This window comes from Bemisia tabaci, chromosome 1 (assembly GCF_918797505.1).
Source record: "Bemisia tabaci chromosome 1, PGI_BMITA_v3".
NCBI classification, from domain to species: Eukaryota; Metazoa; Arthropoda; class Insecta; order Hemiptera; family Aleyrodidae; genus Bemisia; species Bemisia tabaci.
In genome coordinates, this window is record NC_092793.1 from 28,331,578 (window position 1) to 28,357,280 (window position 25,703).

At 37.6% G+C, this 25,703-nt stretch overlaps 2 protein-coding genes across 10 annotated transcripts in view; one reads left to right on the forward strand and one right to left on the reverse strand.

The window, feature by feature from the left end:
• Positions 1–5,053, forward strand: part of LOC109041190 (facilitated trehalose transporter Tret1) — a 54,984-nt gene extending 49,931 nt beyond the window's left edge. For both annotated transcript variants that reach the window (XM_019057430.2, XM_019057429.2), the window contains exons 7-9: positions 883–1,101; positions 1,657–1,940; positions 2,514–5,053. In XM_019057430.2, the coding sequence (XP_018912975.2) occupies positions 883–1,101; positions 1,657–1,940; positions 2,514–2,766 (756 nt within the window). In that variant the 3' untranslated portion in view covers positions 2,767–5,053. The remainder of the gene's footprint in view (positions 1–882; positions 1,102–1,656; positions 1,941–2,513) is intronic.
• A 565-nt stretch (positions 5,054–5,618) lies between these two features.
• axo (axotactin) overlaps positions 5,619–25,703 on the reverse strand; it is a 53,470-nt gene continuing 33,385 nt past the window's right edge. For 7 of the 8 annotated variants that reach the window (XM_019057425.2, XM_072299318.1, XM_072299316.1 and 4 more), the window contains 20 exons: positions 25,000–25,243; positions 24,209–24,403; positions 22,774–22,947; positions 21,530–21,755; positions 20,077–20,324; positions 18,876–19,154; positions 18,303–18,452; positions 17,525–17,725; positions 16,447–16,593; positions 15,042–15,195; positions 14,489–14,660; positions 13,322–13,481; positions 12,433–12,608; positions 11,036–11,132; positions 10,275–10,471; positions 9,592–9,739; positions 8,658–8,734; positions 7,852–8,010; positions 6,479–6,518; positions 5,619–5,960 (listed from right to left, as the gene is read on the reverse strand). In XM_019057425.2, the coding sequence (XP_018912970.2) occupies positions 5,752–5,960; positions 6,479–6,518; positions 7,852–8,010; positions 8,658–8,734; positions 9,592–9,739; positions 10,275–10,471; positions 11,036–11,132; positions 12,433–12,608; positions 13,322–13,481; positions 14,489–14,660; positions 15,042–15,195; positions 16,447–16,593; positions 17,525–17,725; positions 18,303–18,452; positions 18,876–19,154; positions 20,077–20,324; positions 21,530–21,755; positions 22,774–22,947; positions 24,209–24,403; positions 25,000–25,243 (3,453 nt within the window). In that variant the 3' untranslated portion in view covers positions 5,619–5,751. Of the gene's footprint in view, positions 5,961–6,478; positions 6,519–6,984; positions 7,080–7,851; positions 8,011–8,657; positions 8,735–9,591; positions 9,740–10,274; positions 10,472–11,035; positions 11,133–12,432; positions 12,609–13,321; positions 13,482–14,488; positions 14,661–15,041; positions 15,196–16,446; positions 16,594–17,524; positions 17,726–18,302; positions 18,453–18,875; positions 19,155–20,076; positions 20,325–21,529; positions 21,756–22,773; positions 22,948–24,208; positions 24,404–24,999; positions 25,244–25,703 lie in introns of all 8 variants that reach the window. The other variant, XR_011899690.1, reaches the window with a different exon arrangement.

Sequence of the window (25,703 nt, forward strand, 5' to 3'; positions counted from 1 at the left end):
CCTAACACAAAGCGGAGCGGCGACGCACTGGCGCCTACAAACCTAACAGGGATACCTCACGCATTGCGCATTGCGTGAAGTATCCCTGTCAGGTTTGTTGGCGCCAATGCCCGTTTCGCGCTCTCTGCCCGCCCACCGCGCGTCTGAAGCAACTATTTCACACCCAGAGGTATTTCACAAAATCATAAGAAATTGAAGGCGCTCCAACATATTAAGATTGCCAGGCATCCTTCAAAAGTACGGAACATTCCTCGCAAAATAAATCAAGATACTACGGCACAAAGATAGAGCGGTGGTCCAAAAACTAAGTCCTAGTATCCGTATTTAGTAACGTTTAGCATAAACTTTATCGTCTGGCTGTTGCTTAATCGCCATCGGTTATAAAAGGCTATAAGAAATTGTACAGCCGGCTACGGGAGCTATTGGAAATCTTACAGCCGGCTTTAGTTCTATGGTATTTTGGAACACAGATTCTACTGCCAATTTTTACCAGAGGATTCACTTCACGTAACCATAAACACGGGGAACATTATCTGTGTAGTTCAATAGAGGTATGAAATAACAACAATATGGTAAGGATAAACGCCGTATGAACTTTCGAGAGTCTCCAAATTTTCTTCAACAAAATCCGAATTTTCCGGGTTAGTTATCAATGTTTTTCTCTGAATTTTTAAGAAAATTGTTTTCGCAATTTGATCCTAAATAGGAAAGTTCCCAAGGAAAGTACTCATAACTGTCCTCAAAAATTAATGTTTTATCGACGAAAATTTAGCAACCATCGAATTTTCATACGGCGTTTTTCCTCAGCGCGGTATATGTGTTATGTGCACGGCGGTTATGTGTAAGTAGCCTCTGATGCTTAAACGCTTTAATTTTGGACAGGTAAACGGCGGAGTATCGCCGGTGGGCGCCGTAAAAGGACGCAAGCTGAGCTTCGAAGAAAAGTTCTACGACTTGATCAGGCCGGAAATGGTCCGTCCTTTGGGGCTGGTCGTTGTATTCTTTTTTATCTTCTACTCGTGTGGCCCGCCTGGAATGCGACCGTACATGATCAAGCTTTTCGACAAGATGAACCTCCCCGTTACTGGAAAACGAGTCACGGTAAGTTGAATCAAAATCGTAATCGCATGGTAAACGTTATGGGTATAAGTAGATACACTTCATGAATCTGCAGGCTTTTTAATTGATTGACAAAGCAGGAATCACCTCAGAGACTTTAACGCAGTGCAGAAAATAGGCTAACTGACACACTCGAGTTACTTAACGTATGAAGACATTATTATTTAAAAATTTGATCATGCTGAACCATACAAGGGTTCTCCAAGTCGGCAAAATGCAAGAATCACTCTGGTGACTTTAACGCAGCACAGAGAAGTAGGCGCACTGACAAACGGGAGTTGCTTGGCGTATGGAGACATTATTATTTAAATATATCTGAAATTTACGCTTCTCAGCAAGGATCTAAAAGTAAGGTTAGGTTAGATGAACTTTTGAATGCGTGGAGTTGTTTTCTTTTAAGAACGTAAAGAATGACAGGAAGTCTGCAACGTCGCAGACCGAGATACGTACTTGGTTTGGGAGTCTCACCGTCGATGTATCACAATAATTGAATTCGCAACTTGTATAATGGTCGATTGGACGGTCTAATTGTTGCAGGTTATTATGGGTCTGATTGGCATCCTGGGCAACATCTTTTGTATGATTTGCGTCAAGTGGTGCGGGAAGCGGCCTCTCTCACTTGTTTCGACGGCGGGTAGCGCGGCGAGCATCATCATCCTCGGGTTCTGCGCTTTGGACGCCGTCAACGGCCCGGCCGCCGTCCCTGGGGCCCAGAGCATCAAGTGGACGCCCTTCGTGCTCTTCTGCAGTCTCTGGTTCTTCTCTAATTTCGGACTCTCCCAAATACCCTGGATGCTCACCAGCGAAGTCTTTCCTAACAGGTTAGATTCTAGTTCAAACGTTTTTTAAGTCGTCTCAAGGACTTTCAATACTTGTCAGTTCAAGGTTCTGCACAATTAAAAAAATTTAATCGAAAATTTGCGTTAATATGGGATGTGGAATACAATGTCACCCAATACCAATACGTATAATGCGATTAATATTTTTTGGTTACTTTGGGGGGAGGGGCTAAATTGACCAAATCTCAGAGTTGAAAACATTTGATTTTAGAATATCCTCTTCTCTACCCTCAGCTCATATTTTCGCTGGATTAGGCTGGGTCTTTTTATTTTGTAATCATTCACAGTCTCTTTCTCGCAATGCAATGGGAGCAAATTGACAATTTATTTTCTATTCCCCTCTTCTTTTTATTTACGTGCCGGTTGAAAATGAAATTGTTAAAATTCGAAATACAACATCCTAGTTTTTCATTTCATCCTTTGTCTTTCATGCTCCAATCTTTTTTCTTCATTAAAGTTCTATATACTGTTATTTTTTTTTTTTTTTTTTTTTTTTTGTGGCTAATCAATTGCTCAAAATTCTCATTTTTTCGCAATTTTTGGAACAAATTTCAGGGGTCGAGGTCTTGCAAGTGGTATCGCCGCGGCCTGTTCCTACCTGATGGCTTTCGTCGCCTCGAAAACCTACCCGGACTTGGAGCGATACCTCGGCATCCACGGCGTTTGCTTCCTTTACGGCACCCTCACCCTTCTCGGCTACATTTTCATTTACTTCTGCCTACCCGAGACCGAAGGAAGGTCCTTGGCTGAAATCGAGGGCATCTACTCAACACAACAGAAAGCAGAGAAGAAAGCACCATCCTCGTGACAAGGGTAGATGGACACTCGCTCACTCTCTTATCAGGGAAACAAAGAAAGAAAGACGATTCATCAGGTGCAGTTTTTATAGAGAACTTTTCCATTCCCTATTTTATATTGATGAATCTTCCAACGGTACTTTTATCTTCCAGCTCACATGTAGGGTGAAATAATGTACTTTTTTTTATAATAAAAAAAATAAGAAATTAAAACCGTCACAAAACTCGTATTTTGACCAGTATTCTCGTTTGGAAAACAGATACTCAGGGAGGGGACCCGAGGAGCACTCGATGTAACAGTATTTTTTTTTTTTAGTTCCATATACTCGTAAATAAACTATAAGTGCGGATAAAACGTTTTAATACCTACTTTTTATCTAAGGTCCACTGCCAAATCTTTGAGTATACCTGTAATTTATGTAATATTTACATATGACACTTGTTGATTCGTTTGAACTGTATCGATGAATTGGTGATGCAAACGAGTGCGTAAAGATTCCCCAATTTCAATTGCCTGTCCTTTGCATTTTGTGATCATGATGTCAATTTCTTCCTTGGTTTAGTGTTATTCCTTATTTTTGATGTTTTAATATAATTATTTTTGTTACTTTCAGTTAGTTTGAGACATTTTTTCATAGTCTACTTTGTAAAAAGGTGTGTGTTTTTAAAATATGACTCCATAACATGTGCAATCGAGCAGTTTAAGATGTTTTCAACTGTTAGTGTAAAATGGGATCTATTGATTTTACTGCTAAGCAGCTATAGTGCCACACGGAGAAAAAATAACCTCGTGGAACATACGGTTCAGGCCACGTGGATCTCTGTAGAGTTTTTGGGCCGTGCGTCCAAAACTTGAAGTTCAGTCGCCGGAGTTTTGGTCACACAATCAACGTTCGATTGGCTACATGAAAGTGTCAACCGAAGTACCACCGAAGTATCGAAGTATCCCATGAGTGACCGGAACTTCGGCAGCTGGACCTCAAGTTTTTGGAAGCACGACATCAAAACCTCAAAGATGCATGCGACCGGAACTTCGGGTCCCATGCACGAAGTTTTCCTCTTTGTGGCAGTCCGATTTTTTCCTCTATTTAATTAAAGGAAGTTGGGATTAGGTGGAGTCTTATAATGTTCTAGATTTATTCTATTCTAGGCACGAGGCCAATATTTTAACTTCTCCCGGAAATAAAATTTAAAGTAGAACCCGAATTGAGGCTTTTTACCTCAAAGAAAAAGATTATTTTTACGTTACTTATAATGATTTAATTTGGAAGATCTGAAAAATTTCAACATAAGGTGGAAATTAATTTTTTCATATGTCAAACTACACTTTAGGAGCCATCCCTAAATTGCGTCACGCATTTTTTCGGCATTTTTAATCCCCCTTCCTCCCCCTTGTAACGATTTTGTGACGTAGGTCCCTATCCTTTAGCACGTAAAAACCGAATGGCTTAACCTGCTTCTTGACACCCCACCCCTCCACAGCGTTGCGTAATATAGGGACGGTCCCTAAGGTCATCCAGCTTAAAGATTATAGCTGATTCTGTGATTTGATTGGTCAAAAGATTTAAAAAATGTTACTTAAAAAGCTTCAAGATTTAGAAATGTTCATAAATTGAATTTTTTAGAGAAATGAATCGAAATGTTTAGGTTTTACTTGACTTTATCGCCCATGACTCGGTGGAAAATTCTGCAGCTTCGTGGCGACTTTGCCTTTTGCGGCTGTTGATGCAGCTTTTCCCCAATTATAAGTGTGTGTTGATGAAACCGCTGGTGGTGTTTATAGACAGTTTTTACGAAATTTTGCCTTGGATTTTTCACCAAATAAGTTGGCAGTTGTTTACCTTTGATTTGTTTCTTAAGTCAACCGGGTCGAAAGTTGTGTCAGGCAATTTAATGACCTCTTTTTTATGATATACAGCATTGCTTACTTTGACCGACCATTTTTTTTTGATAATTACACCCTTTTCTACCTTAGCCGTCGATTTAGAGGAACTATGTACGATGTTGGATTTTTAACTGCAAAAACATGAAGGCAGATATTTTTCTCCGGTTATTCTCAATTTTTAATGCTGATATGCAGACGCCTCCGTTCTGTTACTTTTATATGAATTATATTCTTGGGCACTTTGCAGAAATACAAAACAACAACAAAAATTGAAACATCGTTGTTCGATTCTTACGTTGTTCACAAAGAGATGCTCATCGTTTATTCTCAATACGCATCCGGCTTCTTTGTTTCTTTTTAAGATGAAATAAAATGCAGAATATCTATTGAATAAAACGTTATTTTTATTTGAATTCGACGTGTTACTTTTTTATGAATCCCCTAATAAGATCACCTTTTTATCTCTGATGGATGAAGTATGCATAAGGAGTTGGGTTCGAGTTGAGCTATTGAACGCTATCGCTCATACAGGATAATCAAGAGGTCCTGCACTTCTCCTCTATATAACTTATGAAAATGATAGCATAAAGGTTTTAAATTTTAGGAGTGCCCATAAGTTGAATTAATCTGCTTTTGGGACCCCTCATAATTTTGAAAGACCAGCTGGAGGGAAGTACGAACCTATCTCATGGAACCTCTTTTTCTAATGAAAAACCCGCTTTGTGATACATCATTAAGGTGAACCATAAAAATGCAAAGTTTTTATTAGGTTTGCAAGGCTCCAACGCCATTTTCAAATGACAGTCAATCAATGTTTTGTAAATTTCAACTTCTTCGTGCCACTATTTTGGATCGGTGATAGTTAGCAAAATTTGGTTCTGGTCAAAAATATTCATATTTTATTCTCTCACTAATGATGTGATTGATGTGTCAATCAATGGGTATTGTTGGAAATAATCACGCAATTCAGGGGACACGTCATGTGTTGGAATTTTTACATTTTGAGCATTTATTTACAGTCATGGCCAGTGTGTCAGTAATCTATGAATGGAAGAGGGGATCTTATTTGAGAAAGAGATAAGGCACGAGTTCATCATCGACAATTTTGTTACTAATCCAACGATATCATTGATTCTTTGCTAGTGCTTCTCTCGTACGAATGTGCCGATTGCCCAGTCACGGGACCTCCTAAGTAACTAATGGGGTTATTGAACGTTCTGTTATCTTGAGAAAACAACGCCGATGCCAAAATTCGCTCAGAAACAGCCTTGCATCGATCTTTTGTTGTCGGTGGTAGTATTGAAACTTGCCTGGTGGTTTCTGAAAAATAAACGATTAACAGAATTAAAAACCATGAAACTGGAAAAAAAACTGCATCAGTATTTCAAAGACGCTGAAAGTTTCTTTGAAAGAAGAGGATAAAATTAGGTCTGCTCAAATTCTCTTTTGGAAATAGCACTCTTCAATAAAAATTTTATACTTGAGTCAAAAATCAAATTAAATCAGGGGGTACGCACCCTAACTGCTTCGCGATCCAACACCCCGAGTCCCAAAACGCTTCGCGCCTAAGGCGTTGTGCGTTACGCGTTACTATTATGATTTGGACTGCATTTTGCAATGTGAAACTATGTAAATTCCGGCCCGGTTTAAAAACAACGTATGTGCCATTAGTTTCCCTATGCACATACGTGTTTTTTCAGATGAGCCAGAATTTATAGCTCCAAATTGCAAAATGCAATCCATTTATATTAGAGACTATGATATTGAAAAAATACGGTGGACAATCAGTTAAGAGCGTATGACTTCAAAAACTTAGAATGTTGCTTATTATTACTCACCATCGGGTATTTTCACTCGTGGAGATTTTTTTAGGCCCCTCTGAAATCAAGACAAGAAGAAAAAACTCACGTTACTTTTTCGGTGCTTTCATAAATTCATACAGAGCATACATGAATAAAGATAGTGTTTTTCTCATCTTAAGAAACTGATGAGAATGATCCGGTTTAAATATCAACAAGCAACGACTTTCAAATAGGCTGCGTTCAGCAGAAAGGAACCAAGCTACATCGAGCTGATTTCAGAAGAATTTAAGTGAAAGGTTATGTGCTCCTTCTGCCTGAAGCCGCTTAAGACTCCTGAAGTGTGGATTTTCCCAACTAATGTCTTCACATGGGCTTTATTTGCACCAAAATAATTGAAATGAATGATTTATCTATTCATTTATTCGTGATTTTAGGCACTGGTTTCGTGCTGCTTTTATTAGACTAGGCGTAAGAAAATCAATGAAAGCAACTGATTCACCAATAGCCAAATTCCAAAAAATGTTAGTAAAAATGTCTGTCACCTTTTTGAACCCTCGCAAGGTTAGGAGCATGACGAAACCGTTATAACATCTACATTTGTGCGACGTATTAGCGGCTTTTCATCCAATAATCGCCCCTGAAAAAGCACCACACCGAGAAGCCAAAAATGAGTACAATATAACATGAGTAAGTCTGTTAATGCATTGTTACAATATGCGACGTTTACCATCACTTGTTGATTAGTTAAGAAATAACGTTTCCTCAGAATCAAAAATTATTTAACAAGAATTGGAATGTTCCTGTTACTACGACGCGATATCAGATTGTACCGATAAGAATTATCGTTGAAGCAAAGAGAAAATCGAATTACGGCAATTTTCTTTTTAAAATTTCATTCCTATTTTTTATCAAGCCTCAAGACCCAAGCTATTTTTCTCAGTAAGATTTCTGTCATTTGTCGTAACAAGTGAACTGCTGAATCGATTTTTGGGAGATCAATTTTTGGTTCATTAACTTCCTTTTAAATTTATTTCTTGTACATCAATTTCAATCAAATTTATTTTCGATGTATCAAAAAAACTTTCAAGGACAAAGTCCTGATTAATAATTGGTCGGGAACCACGTTATTTTCAAACTCGTTGGCAGGATCCGAGTTTGCAACACCAAAAAAAAAAAGAGAGAACAAAATTAGGAAGACTTGAAGAGGCGTTGTCAACCCTGAGCGCTAATTAGTAAATTACCCAAAGCGTAAGCTTGCTCCGACGGAGGAAAAAAAAACATGCAACAACGAAACATACACATCACATTGATCTTAATACTAAAATGCTCGGCACCTTTGTAAATCCAATACAATGCTTTCAATGTTAAATGTCAAACGAAACGGAGAAACATATTTTCTCTGTACTTACGATACTCGAACTGTATTCACTTGAGGCAGTCGATGTCTCTACATCATCGGTTCCTTCCGTTGTAGCGATTGAATAAGTGCTTTTCGAGCTGATCCTATCCTCATCTCCCTCTTTCATTTCACTGTCAGCCTCCTTTTCGGAGCCTCCCAAGTTTTCCGCCTTTAATAGTAGAACAAAAATAAAAGTGAATAAATGAAACAGTTTTAAAAAAATTAAAATGTCAAAATATGTCTGATGAAAAGCCGACTAAAATTGAATTTCATGACAGGAACTTTGTCTCCCAGCTTTACTTAATGCTGGATACACATCACATATGATTATCGTTACATCATTTTAAATAACGGTAATCCATACAGAGTGTGCAAAAACATAATACCTAGTAGTAAGTTAGAAAATGTTAACTTTTTGAGTTAAACTAATCGCGCCTAACACAGTGGGTACGTTCGGTGAAAAATGAATATTACCGCCCACAAGACTGCAAAAATACTTCACGCATTGCGTCAACTTGCGTCTGAGGGTGAACTGATATGACGTTAAAGTCGCCTCTTCCGATTTGATGAAAAACTACTTTTTGAGAATGTTCCCAAATTAGGAACTCGACCCTCGCATGCGATCGAAAGGCACACCATTAAAAATTTAAGTAAGCCGACGCAATTCTAACAAAAAAGTTATCCTGCATATAAGAAATTCGTCGACAACCATCTTACAATTTAAGAGTTTGATACGTAGGGTTTTACGTGAGCTCATCAAATCGCTGCATCATCGAAAACTTAAACCACATGCAATGAAATGTTTATGTGACTGACCTCCTCTTCGAGAAGATGTTCATTTTCTTCCTCGATCGACTCCCAAATAATCTCTTTTTCTATTATTTTGTTGTTTTCTGTAAAAGAATCAAAAATTGAATATTAAAATTCAGGCTTTAGCACATAAATGCAACAAAGCATTACTATACCATTTTCACCTCGAAAATTTCCGTGTTTATGCGGTTACATTAGGTTACTCTGAGTAACCGACTAAAACAGTGGCGAAGCGTGAATGATCGATCATCGACTTTCCCCCATTTCAAGCTATTATAAAGAATCGATTATCAAGGTATTCGTTTCGAATATCCTGTTTATCGATCCTTTTCAATAGATTTAAATGGCTGATCAATTGATATATCCTAAAGCATGCCACGGCACTGTACCAAAAGGATAGCTAACGAAAAGGATTTGGTTGATCCAAAAAAATGTTGGTTATATTGACCGAGATCATAAGTCACTATGAGATATCAGATGATTAAGGACGTGTCCTGCTGAACTACTGTACTATTTTTCTGTCGATGCCACTGGCCACTCAGAGGTTGTGACTTGGGAGCGAGTAGCCCATATTAGGTCCTCATCTACGCAATCCAGGTTCGATGCTGGCAGCTTCCGTCTAATTTTTTACGAGGTTGCTAATTATTAATCAAAGATTTGGTAAATGTATCCCAAAGAAAAACTAACCAGAAAATATTAACCGCGCGTTTAGATCACTTTTTACTCTACTTATCATGTTAACAGAAAATTCCGGTTACTTTTTGTACTGTGAGATCCTTTCGTGTAGAGCCCAATGAAAAGTCTAATACCGATGAACCGATGATTTCTTGGTCAAACCAAGGTTTGTTTGCACGGTTATCAAATGCAATAAAGTGAGAAATGGCAATTTCTGAATAAAGTATGACGTTTTTCACCCAAAAATTCATAGCCCCATGCCTACCTTTCAACCCGTTCGAGTCTTCATCTTCACTAGTCCTAAATCGAACCACTGATGTTGGTGTGATTTGTTTGTAGTCATTCTTATTCAATATTTTCAGCTCGGCGCCGTTATACGCTATTTTGCTCGGTGGTTCATCACCGGTTGAAATCTGGCAAATCAGAAACATTTAAAAACAATTAATAAAGCTCGAATTTTAGTGAACGAGAGAGAGCAAATTCAATAACGCTCCTTAGAAAGTGTGCATGTATTTTCTTGAAACTACATCTTTTGTCCATATAATATCACTTACTTAGTTTTTAGCATCATATGGGAAGGGCACTTAGTCACTTTTCGTAACTTCGGAGACATTTTTTTAAAAATAAAAGTAAATTTCCTTGTTATCTACACATATTTTTCACTAAAGCTTAAATCATTACTAGCTCCGAGGTAATTCAGCCTGAAAATTTCAGAAGTCAAAGTCATATTCTTTGCGAAGCAATCAATGCCTATCTTTGTCTTCTTGCAAATTTCGTCGATTCATCCATTCTCATCTTCAATTGACTGAAATAGTTCATCAAATATTAATATCGCTTAGCATTCCCCAATTTCAAATTTTATAAAGTCATTCATCATATTTGATGGCTAAACTTTGCTTTTAGAATCACAGAACTAAGCAACTGAAAAGTCGTAGGAAAGTAACTTACTTTTTGGTAAGAGGTAATTTTTATTGTGGGTGGCATGAGGGGTTCCATAAATTGCACTGACTGGCCCTTCTGCCATAATATATCTGCATCTATCTCTTGCTGTTTCCGCTTCTTCCATTGCAGATGGTTCCGATAAACGTGATACAACACAGCGATGATGATGGTAAAAAATACGGAAGTCATGATGATGAAAACCACTGAACAAATTATGTGAAAGATGAATTATTCTGCTCTTAATATGATTATTTAAAGTAGCATCATAGAAACATGGGCCTAATGCAAGTCAATAATAATACAAAGATAATAATAATACACAGATAATACAAAAATTAAATTCTCCAAACCTTTCAAATTGAATGCTTTACTGTCTTTGGCAGATAGGTGGTAATTATGTTTTTATTTCTATTGTGGAAGTGGGAAGAAAACCGAGTTCCGGCAACTGCTCCCCGATTGTGCCAGGAACCAGTCGCCAAAATCCAACCCCCTGACAGCCGCAAGCAACTGATGGGGGGAACGAGAGGGCCGTGCGCAGGCGCACCCAATATCATTATGCCAATTAAAGGGCTTGGAGGATAAGGCGCATAAGTGCGATTCTTGCTATTTCGAAAAATTGAAGTTTCGAAATTACTAGGATCCGTATGGCAGAAAAACCGTTCAAACTGACATTTTGATGCTTAAAAATTTAATTTGGGAGCGATTCTTTCACAGAATATGCATTAGGACTATAGTCTTACTTGAAATCATTAATATATCGTGTTTACCTCTACTAGCTCCTTCTTCTTTAACAGGTAAATCGGAGTAAAGAGATTTGAACTCTTTCTTTTCGGGAGGATCCTCAGCCCATGTCTGCTCGGCTCTCTGAAAATTTGAAATAAAATTAAATGCTATTGCAGCAATTTAAGCCATGTGATTTCGGTTTTAAAGAAAATATCGATAGTTGCAACAATCTGAGGCCCTGCTTACGCAGCAGAGTTCCCGGAACTTTGCCATAATAAGTTAAATCTGAGCTATAAGATATTGCGTCCGCGCACAGAAAAGAGGCGAAAAACGATGTGCAGCTAAAAGTTCTGCGAACGGTTGCTCGTGTGGACAAGGCCTAATATTCTAGGAGAAAAGCCGCAATGGCTTTGTTGCACGCTAGAGATACAGCCATATCTGACTAATTACAATTGAAAATGCATGAAAATCACGATGGGCACTAAAGAAAAGTCTGTAAGCCACTCCTTAGCGTAGGTACAATCTGAGTATTCTTTCACACACTATTCAAAGTTTCACGCGCCGACGGGTGATTTTTCTCAGTCGCGGGCGACCAGGTTTGCACAAGTAGAGGAGAAAGAAAACATTACCTGGACAAACATGTTTGTTTATTTTGCAAACTTTTTCTGATGTATGATTTCAATCGTTTATTTCCTTCTGCTCTCTTTGTTTGCAAAAGCTAAAACTTTGAATTAATTGAAACCTTAGGTGCGGAATGTTTATAAAAGCTCGCGAGATTGTTTGCTTATTTAGGTAAGATTTTCTCGAGTCTCTCCCTAGGAAAACCTGACTGTCCATCGACGCGGTTTTGAGAAAAGTCTGTTACAAACTACGCAGACTGCGTGTTTTTTTCCATTCCCAATTTTGTTTTTTTTCTGTTTTGGACAAAAATTTTGTAAGTAATCCCCATTTGCGCAGATAAATTATTTTACACGGTTGGCGATTGATTAAAATTGATCTTATACAATATCTATTAAATATTATCAAATTTCTTAATACTGTATTGTAGACAAAATGTAAATGAAAGATAGAAAAAAAAATTTATCAATTACTGTAGCCACAAAATACGTATCTGACACTAGGATTCGACTACTGAAGAGGAAATTACTGACGTAATACTGATTTGATACTACTTTAAGATACATCAGCATTTTATAAATATTTTCCCTGTTGACATGTCAGAATAAATGTAGGTAACACTTTATCAATTTTCTTCTTTACCTATGTGTGCGGTGATAATGGATATTATAGTAATCAGTACAAGCTCTGATACATGTATTGTATATCTGCCGGCAATATTGAAACTGAGCCAAAGTTCCGTCTGGCCTATGGATATATTGTTGTGGGTTTAACTCCTAGGTACGCATTTATCATACCATGAATCGTGCATTTTAATACTCACAGCGCTGAAATTGAAGGAGGGTCCTATACGTGGTTTATTGTTGACATCAAAAAATGCGCATTGAGCGCTTCTCACACCTTGGGAATTCATGACCGTCACTTCCTCGCCACCTTTCGTGAAGAGCATGTATTCGTCCAAAGGTTTCATAGTCACACCGTTCACTTCTAAGAATACATCTGAGGACAGAGAATTCAACTAGTATGTACCTTACTACTTACTATAAAACCAATCAAATCTGAACCCAATAAAATAACTAATGTTTTAAGTAAAGATTTCCTTCCCTAATAAGTTCCGGCAAAGTGAACGTTAATTTCCCTCCTTACTGCATGCGCGTGCCTCTTGTTCGGTCAAGTTCGCCTTCAATAACCGCGATGGCAATATGAGCGGCTTTTATGAGCGCGAATAGTTCTTTGCGCGCAGTAGTTTTGCCGCTTGTGCAGCTCTTTTGACCCTTATGCGTTACTTAGTGCTGCTTAATTGTTGTTTTTATTTCGTCATTTTGCTGATGTGTTTCATTTCTACTTTGTTTCTGATTCAACGAAGGTACATACATATTCCGAAGGCAATGCAAAACGTTATTTCTTTCAGTCTTGTTTAAATTTGCTCAAATTGTACAAGTAATTCAATTGCATGATGGAGTAATTGATCTCATGTGGGGCAATGTAATTCTATAAGAATTTTGTCTCGTAAAAATGGTTAGAATAGCGACGGGAGCGTGAACAATAATTCTGTGCGCTTAAAATATCAGGTCTCTTTCCCGGTGCACGTTGAGGTTGACTCAGCAGCGTTGCCATTTAACGGTTTCAAAGTTCATTCGCCTGATTTTCAAGGGCTCTATTCAGGTAGGCTTGAGCGCTCGCAATTAATGAGATGCATGTAGGTAACTTACTCGATAAACATCCACTGTAACTTTTGTATGCAGCGAATCGAGGATCAGACGTGTTCACTCCTCCGATTTGGACTTCATTCGTCCCGATGTTTTTATCCAAAGGAACATCTGTCAAACTTAGAACCGGAATGGGAACTAATGGCACCTGTTCTCTGTCCACCTGGAAAAAAATTAGCCAATAAAATAGCAATGAATAAATCGGTCATTTTCACAAGGATTTAAGCGCCAGAAATGAGAAGTCGATGAAAACATTGAAATCTGTTTTAATAGACCCGTTCTAAATCGCGAAGGTTAGAAAAATGAACATGAGAGGATTGCCATTTCAATTCGGATTGTGGCTCAAAAATTTTCCCACACTTTGCACAGGGGAGAAAAGATAGATCGTCACTTGACTTTTTTTGAGAGAGAACGGAATTACTTCTTCATATCAATATCAACAATCCTGATCAACATAACAAACACAAGCCTGAACTTAAATTTTGCTCTCGAATATTGCATGATCACTAACAAAGGGAATTAATTCCTATCAGATATGCAAAAATTCTGCGAGTTTTGACTCCCATGAAAATTACAATGCCAACACTCCATCTGAGAAGGATGGTTAATTTTCTCCTTTCATTAATGAAATCCAAGCGAAAATTTTGGAGAACGGAATCAGTTCAAAACATGCCCTCTGATCTGCTGAAGGGTCGTCCACAAATGGCATCAAGTTCTCTAACCCATACTTCTTTATTCTCCCTTCTTCCATATTAAGTACATGTGATGGAAGCCCCCCCCCCCCCTAGAAATTACGTTGAGTTTGAGTCAACCGTCCGTTAAGGTCATGAAAAATTGCTCTGTACCATTTTCGATCGGCATTTCTGCCGTGATAGCGAAGAGAGCATTTCTGCATGAGCCATAGTTAGCACATGCTTTCATATGTCTTGAGGTTCATCCCAGCATGCATTTATTGCTCTCTCTGCTATAACGACAGATTTTCTCAATGTTTTTATCTCAGATTAAGGCTGGAATTAGGTCTGGCTTGATCCATCCCCCTCAATCCATCGTCACTCGTCAGAAACATCTAAGGCACCACTTACCCGCCCCCCCTCCTCTTCAGGACTCTGACGTCATTTTAATAGAAAACTCTCAAACCTAAAGGGACTTTGTTTATTATCATTATCTTACCATTAACCAAGCTTTTTCTGCTGTCCGCTTGTAATATACTGAGTGTCGTGCTCCATTCAGGAAGTAGCGATACTTGATGCGGGCTCCGTATCCACCACTGGCTCCTTCTCTGTCTTCTTCAAAAATTAGCTCGCCTTCAGCATTCAAGGCTATCAGTAAATAATAACTCCTCCTTTTTTAAAAAAAAAAAAATTATACAAAGGTAAATTAGATAGCCTTACGCAAACTAGCCATATACTTACACACAGAAAAAGACTTTATTAAAAATTTAGGACTCCCAACATATTTAAAATAGGAATATTTTTATAAAAAATTGGAAGAAGGCGAAGAAAAGAAGGAGAAATATAAAGGAATGAGGTAAAAATGAAGAAAACGAAAGATAAAGGAGGAAGAAAGAGAAAGAAGACAAGGCAAAAGATGATTGTGTAAGAAGAATGAAAAAAGAAGAAAAGGCGTAATTTCTACATCCATCCTCAGTAGATCCGTTGCACAAGATATTTAAAACGTGTAAAAAAGTGTAAAAGTGTGTATTTATTACTTTTATACAACTTACTTATTCTCCGTCTGTAAAAGCAGCAACACCTGATTTCTCTCTTTTTTATCGTCACTGCTCGAAAATGCCAACTGAACTTTGACCTGCGAGACTGATCCTACCAAATTGAACTTCCTTTGAAGAACAGACTCACCTCCAAAATCAGCCCCTTTCTCTAGAATGAAAAAACAGCTCAATTTCATGTGTTAGCCTAAAACTATCCTCCTAAGACTATAATTAGCTACTTCAATTTTTAGATTCAACCTTCAATAATTCGGCATATACTTCGAAACGTTTTAAAAATATGTGTAATTCTCCACAAATCTAAAATGTTTAAACGGTCTTTTTGTTACAAAAAATAAAATTTCATCCTCTCTCCACATACTCGAAATCGGTGGCAACCCATCTACCAGGAACGAAGCAAAGGAAGAAGTCTTTCCTGTTGAATCGGCAGACCATAGGAATTCTAGGAAAATGAAGGTTCGATTTTTAAAATTGTTCTGTTGTAAAAGGAAAAAAACTGAAACATGGTGAGGTATTCAGAATCTTGAAATGGCATAATGCGCATATCAGCTTATTGGATTCAAATCAAGGGTTGTCATAGTGGGTTGATGACATCTTTTAAACTATCATTCTTCCTCTTTTTCAGTTTCTTCTTTTTCATTTTACAGCGGATTTTAACTTTTTTGCCTTCAGCGATTGAATATTGCCTCGTTAGGGATGAAGATTTTCTCTCTCTTTTTTCTCTCCAGCAAGGTAGCCTCTGCATATTTATTTTTTAATTAATTTTATTATTTTCAAGGGTCGATACTTTCAAAATTAAGTGTATTTAGTACATATCTTCAGAACTAAAATTAAAAAAGCAAATCGGTAAAAAGTTCCTTACCTTTTATACCCAAACCTGCCATAAGAAATTTTTGTAACAAATTTTATGAAGTTCTCGCTCTCTAATTTCCCTATGTTTATAACAGCGTTTATGAATTCAATCAAAGCTTACTGAGCGAAAATACGTGCATTTTTCGAATAGGCAACTATTCGCGCTCTCCGGTGCGTTTTTTGCCTATTCGGCAAAATTGAAGGCGATTTGAATGTGGATAAAATCTACCAACATAGGTCTATTGTACAGTGGCTCATTCAATCATCACATGCAACAAGATGACTGAGGGACTTGCTGGTAGATTTCTGGTGCGTAAAAATCGATTTTCTCGCGAATCGCGGACAAATTTTTAAAAAAAACTAGGGCTTCTTAAAGAGCTCTATATTTGAGAAATCAGGGCATTCTTGCAGATTTGATTTATAATTTTTAATTCTCAAGATGTGTACTTTATAAAATTTCTTTTTTATAACCATCATATTTTTTATTTGCTGTAAGCCTTTATAGCACGCACACACGTTTTAATTTGAAGAGGAAATAATGTTGGTTTACCTTGACCGCAGAATTCTCCATAGTAGGAAGTAAGTTCACAATCACAGGTACTCTCGAATTTCAGAAAGTCCTCTATGCAGACGCCCTTATTTTTGCATGGTTTTTCATCACATTTCATTTGACAACCACTAATGATACCTGCCGTCTCTGTCAACACACAATTTGAAAAAGAATTACTGACTGATGCGCACATAGATTATTATTTGTAAAAATAAGCGTACATTTAAAACGGCTTGATCATATAGAGGGGCAAATGGTCCTTCAGATTCATGATGGTGACGCGCTATATTCTAACCCGTTTAATCACTTGTGGCCGGATTGAGAAGGCAGGTAGCCATAGATAAAGCCGAGTACCCAGGATGCGTTGTTGTTGAATGCGACATTTACTTGCATTTAAGTGATATAAAGTGCATAAGCACACTTAAGGGGGGCATTTGCAGAATGCGTCAATATTAACACTCTCTAACTAAATGTGTGTTTTATGCATTCAAGAGGGCCCTCAGTCAAATTCTCGTTATCTCTCTTCTTTTTAAAATTATAGAGCGTTTAATTACTGAATTTTAATGATAATTGTGAGCCCTCATACAAAGCACATATATTTTTAATGATGATTTTAATATTTTTATAATTTACGTGAATGATAAACAAAACCAAAAGTTTGGATTCCTTAAAAAGCTGTTGTCGGCATAAGAGCTTCCTCGCTTCTTCAATCAACCTCATTCTCTTTAATTAATTCATGCAAAAATGGTAGGTCCTTTCCAGAGGTGTGGCGAGCTTTGCGATATATCAATGAATCTGCTTTTTAAATCTATGGAAAAGGATCGATAGATAGGGTGTTCGCAACGACCACCTTAATAATCGATTATTCATCATAGCTTCAAAGGGGGATTATCGATAATCGATCATTTTTACCTCGCCATTGGTTCTTTCAGAGTAGGATTAATGCACTCTTGAGCATGAGTATCTCAAGCTCGTCCTGCTTTCAGATACCTAGTATGATTGATATTTTGCGAATTCACTGGAAAGTATCAAACTTCATACTAGAATTTAATCATTTTATTTTTAATTTGATCCTTACCAGCTGGCTGCGATTTGTTGACTTGCTGAACGAGATCAACGACGTTGTTACCGATTTTTAGGCCCCTAATACATCCGACGTAACCATTCAAACGAATCGAAGCACTGCTACCGTACAATATATTTTCCACGTCATATCCTCCAATGTTGACTTGAAAGTATTCTGTTGGTGGAGCCAGTGGCCTTTGCGGAGCGAGGACCTCTAAATAAAAAAAGCAGTTTGTTGATGATGTGGACATACTTTAAAATGCGCATATTTTTTTCCAAACAACTTTAAAATACTCAAGGTAAATATTATGCGTGTGATTTTACTGCCGCCAAATGTGTGCTTTATTATTTGTACAGTAATTAAAGGTGGATGTGCATACTACACCTACTCCACTGATGCCAAAAACTTCTCGCGCTTTTCATCACAGCCTCAGTTTACGAAAATTGAAAAATGAAAAGAAACAAGTTGATGCGTGCAGTGGCATGCCTAAAAACAAGAGAATGGTGGCCTGGGATGAATCAGAATTCCGAAACTTTCCTCGTAAAAAAGATACCAATGACCAAAGTATATGACATTATTGTACCTCAGAACTTGATGTTTCTACTTAATGACTTTTTCTTGAAACTGAGGTCAACTTAAATCAACGTGGAAAATTCCTGTAAATTTTACAAAAATGGTAATTTGGTGGAGGATGATGGCTAAAAAAGACTGAATCTTAGGTACGACAAATCACGCAGTCGTTTGTCGTACGATTGAAAAATAAATAATGTAAAATAAACCTAGTAATTACCTTTTTCTGGGTTCACCCAGGGTTTGTTTGAGTATTGAGTCAAGAGTTTGACACCGACCGGGACAGAATTGTTTCGGTTGTTAACGTAGAGAACCGTTTCGTTGGACTTGCGTACGATAGCTAACTGAACAGAATTTCCTTGATTTAGATCTAAAAAAAAAAGATAAGAAGGGACTTTTCTCATCAAAATAAACAGGAAAGGAAAAAATGCTGTGAAATTACAATTTTAAAAGAATGTAATATCATTTCAATGAGAAAGTTGACTTCGTTCGTCGTCGTGGGATTTAATATCAGCAAAGATCTCTTTTTCTTTTTCTTCTTCTTTTTTTTTGTCAAGAGTGATATTAAAAATTATTTTTCTCTTAAGTACTGAAATTCGACTTTTGGAAAAGTAAACTGTAAGATAATCCTAATTAAAGTTTTAGTGAGACGGAAAAGGACGCTGGTCTTTGGGGCATTTGAGGCAATTTTGCGGGGCAGTTCGAAAAACTGATGAATGGTGCGTCGAGTCGAGGGAATTAGAAATGAACTGTCTACTATGCACTAAAAGAGGACATCAAATGAAGTTCAAACCTTGATAATCGATTGTGATGTTTTTGATGCGATTCCCATAGTTGAAGAGAAAATTTACGGTCGTCCCATTACTTATATAAATCAATACAAAATTATTCAAATGGTCATTAGCAAAAAGGACGACCGAATTTTTATCGTAAGTCCGCAAGTTGAGCAGTGTTGTTTCCCGCAGCAAATCTCCAAATAATGTCCGATCAGCGTCAGATATGTTGAAAATCAAAAAGTTCTTCCGGAAGTACGCCTCTTCTTTTACAAAAGTCAATCCATTTACATTGATGTCTGTAAATAGAACATGAAAAAAATATGGTACATTGAATCTTCCGGTGTACATTACAATACGTACGGGCACAGAAAATAAACCGACGCAAGTGTGCAAACGGTTAAAGAAGTGTGATCAAAGCGAAAAATAAGTGTTTGTAAGGGGGTTTGTCGCCTGTGAGAATTCCATCGTTGTAATTATCAATTTCAATTGTCACTTGTTAGCGTATGTTTCAGGGAAAATATACTAGTGAATCATCTCAAGGTGTCCGGACGGCTACGTGCGCAGAGCGAACGTACGTAGAGCAGACACAATCATTTATGGGACTCTTTTTCTTCGGAAGACAGGAGAAGGGTTGAATATAGCGTGTGCATAGCGGATGAGCAGAAAGATATGCTATTAGTTTTTTTCTACCCGTCATAGGAAGTACTGCATCTAAGAAAAGACAGAAAAATGGACAGCGATAGCAGAAAGGAACCAAACTACACCAGCTAGAGCCAAATTTAACGGGGCAATTCAACTTTTTATAAGGGAACTTTTGTGCAGATTATTTTGAACATTTTAAGGCATTTGCTTCGTACTATGCAGAAAATTCACTAAAATTTGCAAAAAAATCCGCACAATCGTTTTTATGTAAAAAATTAAATTTCCCGATTAAATTTGGCAATGACTGATGTGGCTTGGTTCCTTTCTGCTTACCGCGGTCCAAATATTACTTACAAAGGCTTTCGGTATCGAAACCCCAGGCAAGCAAAGCATACAATATCTAGCATTTGTCCAAACGACAAAAAACAAATGTTGGGAACAGAGTTCCCCTCAATAAAATTTTAGGTTTCTAAATTGACGTAAATGCCTGGAAAAATGGCAAATCAATTACTTATAAAGTTCATAGCACATTCGTTTTCACTTAATTTTCCTAAATATTCTCGGAAAAATGCTTACTTGTTTCACAGTATGTGCCGGAATATGCCCACGAATTTTCACAAACGCACTGGAATTTGCTCCACAGTTCTTTACACTCGGCGCCGTTCTGACAAGGGTTTGGGTCACAGGACGGTTTGCAGTCTTTGATGATCTCTGAGAGATGCACGCTCATGTACGAGTAAATGTCCAGGATCTCTCCGTTAACCACCAAACCGCGGAAACAACCAATGAGTCCTTGGCGAACTGAGCTCTCTTGTAACAGCTCTCTTCAACACCAAAACAAAAATTGACAGAGTTTAACAGAGACGCTCGAAGCCGCATTTTAGAAGGAAACGAGTTAGAAATGGATTTGAACTTAACTGGTCGTAAATTATTTTCAAATATTCATAGTCGACAGAAAATATTTTGAACAGGGAGATAGACTTTGTCTTTAGCATTGAGTCCTAGGAGGAATAAAACTCCAATGTTTCTGTTGAGCTTTCGGAATGTATCATGGTTCGAGCGAAGGTGAATTAAAATGTAAAAAAGCTAATTTTGGACTACTTTTTACAATAAGAAACCTTTGTTTTTGACCCATCCAAAAAAATTCTATACCCATAAGGGGAAACTGATGGTACAAATAATTGACATTATGCAAATAGTAAGTTATTGAATAGAAGAAGCCTGATCTCAGCTTTGAAGCGATTATGTTTTAAAGAACGACGCGTAAGTGACCAATAACTTGTTGGCAGATACGCGGTGATCGTGCTGTTCCTTTTTTCTAAAAAAAAATTGCTTGTACTGAACCACACAAAAGATTGCCAAGATGATAAAATGCAGGAAATACTTCGGAGACTTTAACGCTGCCGCAGAAAAGTAGACGCACTGACAAACGCTGGTTGCTCGACGGATAGAGCCATTATTATTTAAAAACCAACTCAATAGTCGGCCCGAAACGATAGTATAATATCAACTTAAAATGGGGCTAAGGCCCATAAAAGAAAATATAATGAAAAACCCGGGACGTTTCGAGGTGTCACAACCGCATTTTCAACCGGCAAAAAAAGAAACATTAAAAAGATTCTAACAGATTGCAATGCATAAGTACATCTATGCAGACGTCACGATAGTGATTAGAATCGATTATTATCAACTAATGAAATTTGGGGGCTTCAATCTCATATCTTCACCTGCACGCTAAAGTATCACAAGCACCATGCGAGGTTTAAACAATTCCGCCCTCATTTTATTTTTCTCAGATACATCGTTCAACAGAGCTGTCCGAAAATTTCACTGAATTTTCTTTGTGCCTCCGATTAAAGTCAGTAAAATTTTCAAACAATTTCAACCAACAATGTCTCTGTTAACAAATAAAATGGCGGAGAAAATTTTTAAATGTCGCATGGCGCTTGACATACTTTGGCCGGAAGGTATGACGATATAGAAAAGACAACAAGACAAATTCACCAAAATTGTATGGGAAGAAACTCACTCAGTTGCGCCGCCAATGAACATACTTCCCTCAAACGGACCGAATTGTTGCTCCGGCAGAAGATCAATCATCTCGTAGTCCGTGTTGATCATGAACCTCACATGATGTTGATTGTAATCAATCCATATTTTCTGCCACTCGCCGTTGTTTAGTCGCCTCTGTGACTTCACTTTTAGCTCTCGCGGGCGCCCGTTGTTCAAAGTGAAAGTAAATGTCAGTGTAAAATCTAAATAAATAAATATTTGTCATATTTATGAGCAATGACACAGTTAAAAGTTCATTTCGTAAAATTACAACGAGAACTTTAGAGGGCTAACGCTCCCTGACAGCTTCGCAGTCCAATCCCTTGAAGCGCTTCGCGCCTCAGGCATTTGCGATACTAAAACTGCGATATTACCGCTGGTCATTTTTGGTTTCGCGTGGAGTTGTGAAACCGAGGTGACTGGTCTGCATCAAAAAATGTTTTTGTCGCGGTATACTTTTTGAAGCGGAAAGCTCAAAAATGTGCAAATTTTTTGCGCAGATTGTTAAGTTGGGGCTCAGATTCTCCGGGTGTATTTAGCATGATTTGAGAACCATCATCTTATAAAGAAGCAGCTCTTATTTTCGCTTCAGCAAAAGTTTGTACTAAACCCTAGCCCTAACCCTGCCCGAACGTGTTTCATCGTCTACCATTAAACTACCATTGCATTTGACTTGAAAATCGGATATCTTACCTTCAACGAAAGAAGCATTAAATTGTATGTTTCATATATAAATATACAAAGTCGATTTTTTTAAATTTCGGAACATCATGACCTGCTCAATTAAGACAAAAAATATGGGTTAAAAGTAAAAAAACGAAGTGAAAACTGCACATTATGCACTGAGGAACCACAATTTTAGGCTTTCTCTAGAAACAAAATTTCGTGGATCTTCTAACGTAAAGGCATATCATGAATCGTTAGGACGTATTTCTGTCAAACGGAACTATGTGCATTATGACGTGAGCCCTGTTATGCATATATTCTTATGGGTCTCAGTGCTCATGTCTTAAAGCACATAGTTCCGTTTGACAGAAATACGTCCATTATATCGAAGTGAGCCGCGAAAAGCTTGGAGTTATATTGACAGAAGGGCTCAACTCAAAACGCAGTTACTCAAAGAGAATTATCGATTTGTGTCAGCGGTGATTTTATTGATGAGCCAGAATCTGTAGCTGCTTATCGCAATGTATAGTTCAAAAATCAACAGAAGTCGTTTACCATTAGTTAGAGCCACCATGAAAGAAGGATAGTTTGGTCGAATTGGTGGTTGATACAAAAGTATAGCTTTTTCACCAGTGGTTCGGAAACTGAATGCAATATCACCCTTCCTCCATCCAGGGACTTCAATGTAAGATTGACTTGTCGTAAAGGTCACCACATACTTTTGTGTATCTATGAATGACATAAATTGGATTAATATGAATTACAAGTAAAATCTTTTTACTAGACACTTCAGATTATTTTGAACTTAATAAATCTATCTTCAAATTTGCTATACATATAGGGACAAAATGCCGTCTCTCATTTGAACGGTTTACACCATGACAAAAATCCTTATAGTGCCCACAAATGCCGTACCCCTCCTCACGGTGTACAGTGCATTTTTATTAGGGATCACAATTTTTAATTGACAAACAAGCAGGTAAACTCAACACGTGGAGTTGGAGGAGAATGTATCTGTATCATCATATTGTTAATGTTTAAGTTTTATGAGGAATTATAAGTGCCTTAATATATCATTGTAAATTCAGTTTAAGGATACCTACGTTTTATAATATCTAGACACAGATTTTCGAATTGCCCGTTCTAATTTGGATTGAAGAAAGGATGAGAGGAAGAGAGAGAAAAGAGAATAAAAAGGAAGTATACAAAGAAAAGAAAAAGAAGAAAAACGAGAGCAAATATGAGAATGAGGAGGAGGAAATAAGGAAAGATAATTTAGAAAGAAGTGGAATAGTGGTCCCGTCTTGAAATCGCATGCTTACTTGGAACACGTACAAAAAATAGCGTTTTGCCAAACAGGGAAAGATTACATTTATAGTTCGCCTTCAATTTCAGTATATGCAACACGAGCTCCACGTGATTGAATAGTTGTACCGTCGTGCAAATGCATGCTCACCGCAGGAACACACTAAGATAGCTTTCTTCAAAACCGGGTGGTCAGTGCCACGTTAGTTTGCCTTCAATGTATAATGTAGACAACACGGACTATCACGTGGGCGAATAGTGGTATATATCATCGTGAAATGTCATGTTCAATCGAGGCATATACAGATAAGAGCTCTTTACCAAACAGGAAGAGGTTTCATTTCATGTCAGTTTGCCTTCAATTCTTAGAGTAGGCCACACAAGCTCCCTCGTGGTCGAATAGTGGTATCATCTCCCATGTAGCTATTTAACAGTCTTTTTCGGCGAATTCATTATAGATGCAATAATATAAGAAGAAAAATAAAGAGAAAGGTGGAAAAGAAGAAGAATATGAAAGGAGACGAAGAAGTAGAAAAAACTGCGCATGCTAAACGTATTGTAAATATTGTCTCTCCTTTTCGAAGAATATAGTTACAGCGACGTTGACTGCAGTGGAAAAGTTTTCTGACTTAATGATTACTGCATCCAATAGTCAACTACAGAACAGTAAAATTGGTGAACTCACTTGTCTCAACACATTCTAGAGGTCCAAGTGTGATTCGAGCCTGGGCATCGTCGTAAAGATCATCCTGTTGAAGAAATACCATTTGAGTAATGCCCAGACTGCTAGGCGTTATGAAGAATCCTTCGTCCGAGTGCCATTTGTTTTCGGATATATCGCAGTTACACGATTGATTCGGGTTCACACAAGTCCTATTAACTGGACAAAAGCCCCATATTAGCAGAAAATAACCAAGTCAACTTCAAGTCCTAAGCCATCCATGGCCTTATTTAAACAACCAATTTTTGTTCACTATCGTACTTAATAATGACGATAAATTCCTCTGTTCAAAGTATAAGCTCATGTGAATAAAATTAAGCTTGTTAGTCGACGATATCTTTAAATGCCACAACCCACCATGTGGAGCTGGGTGCATTAGCGCCTCACAAGACTCACTTTCATACCTTTCTTAAGATATTTATCTTTCTTCATCATGGTGAAATTCAATTAGGTAACTAGGCCCAAAAAATGTGGCTGTAGCCATGTACATACATAGTACTCGGAGTTGCAATTATTGTTTCAGACAGGAACCAAGAGCATACTTATGTTGCTATGGATTTGACCCGTACAGACATAAAAATTCTAGATGGCAGATACTCAAATTTGTAATTTGTAGGGTATGTAATTGTCAACACAACCAATCGCTTTCATTTAAGTATCTATCTTTCTTTAAGACAGATCGAGCAAATTTAATAGACTAACAGTATTCAGAATGAGCTTTGACATGTTTACATCATAGTAACTTCAGTGATTACCTGCACACGGACAAGCGCCTCGTTTGACGTTACCAATGAAGTCGACGGTTGAAGTGGTGCCCTGGCCAGCAGCCGATACGAACCATGTGGCCGAGTGGAGATCCAAAGGTGCCTTATAGCAGTCATATTTGATGTACTGACTGCAGTTCAAGGAGTGTGATATCAACTCTGTGAGCATTTCCGCTGTAAATTCTCTGTAAGTTATGTTAAAGCTGAAATCGATTTCGTTCGCACCCCGCACATCCTGTGGAAAAAGCATGTGCATATGAAGCATGCTCAGAAGTAAAGAGGACAGATGTTTCAATTTAATAACATTGAGTGTCTGTCTCCTTAGGTAAGAAGTTTCACAAAACTTAGTTTAATATTATTTATTGAAACCAGTTTATATTTTTGAGCAGATGTAAAGGAAATAATTTTAGTGTGAGTCTAATAATTCTCATTCGATCTATGTAAACAAGGCAAACAATTTGTTTACTATAAGATTTTAGAGGAAAGAGGACAATCGGAAAACATTTTAAAATGCGGAACTAAAATTTCAGGCTCATTTTTAGAGACATCATATGTGCCATTTGCTCCCCAATTCGAATAAGGGCTTTTATGAGTGAGCTAGATATGATAGTTTCTAATTGCAAAATTTAGTTCAAAAATACTGATGAATGAGGAAAATCTTAGGTAATCAGCCAAAAATCATAGTAAAATAGCAA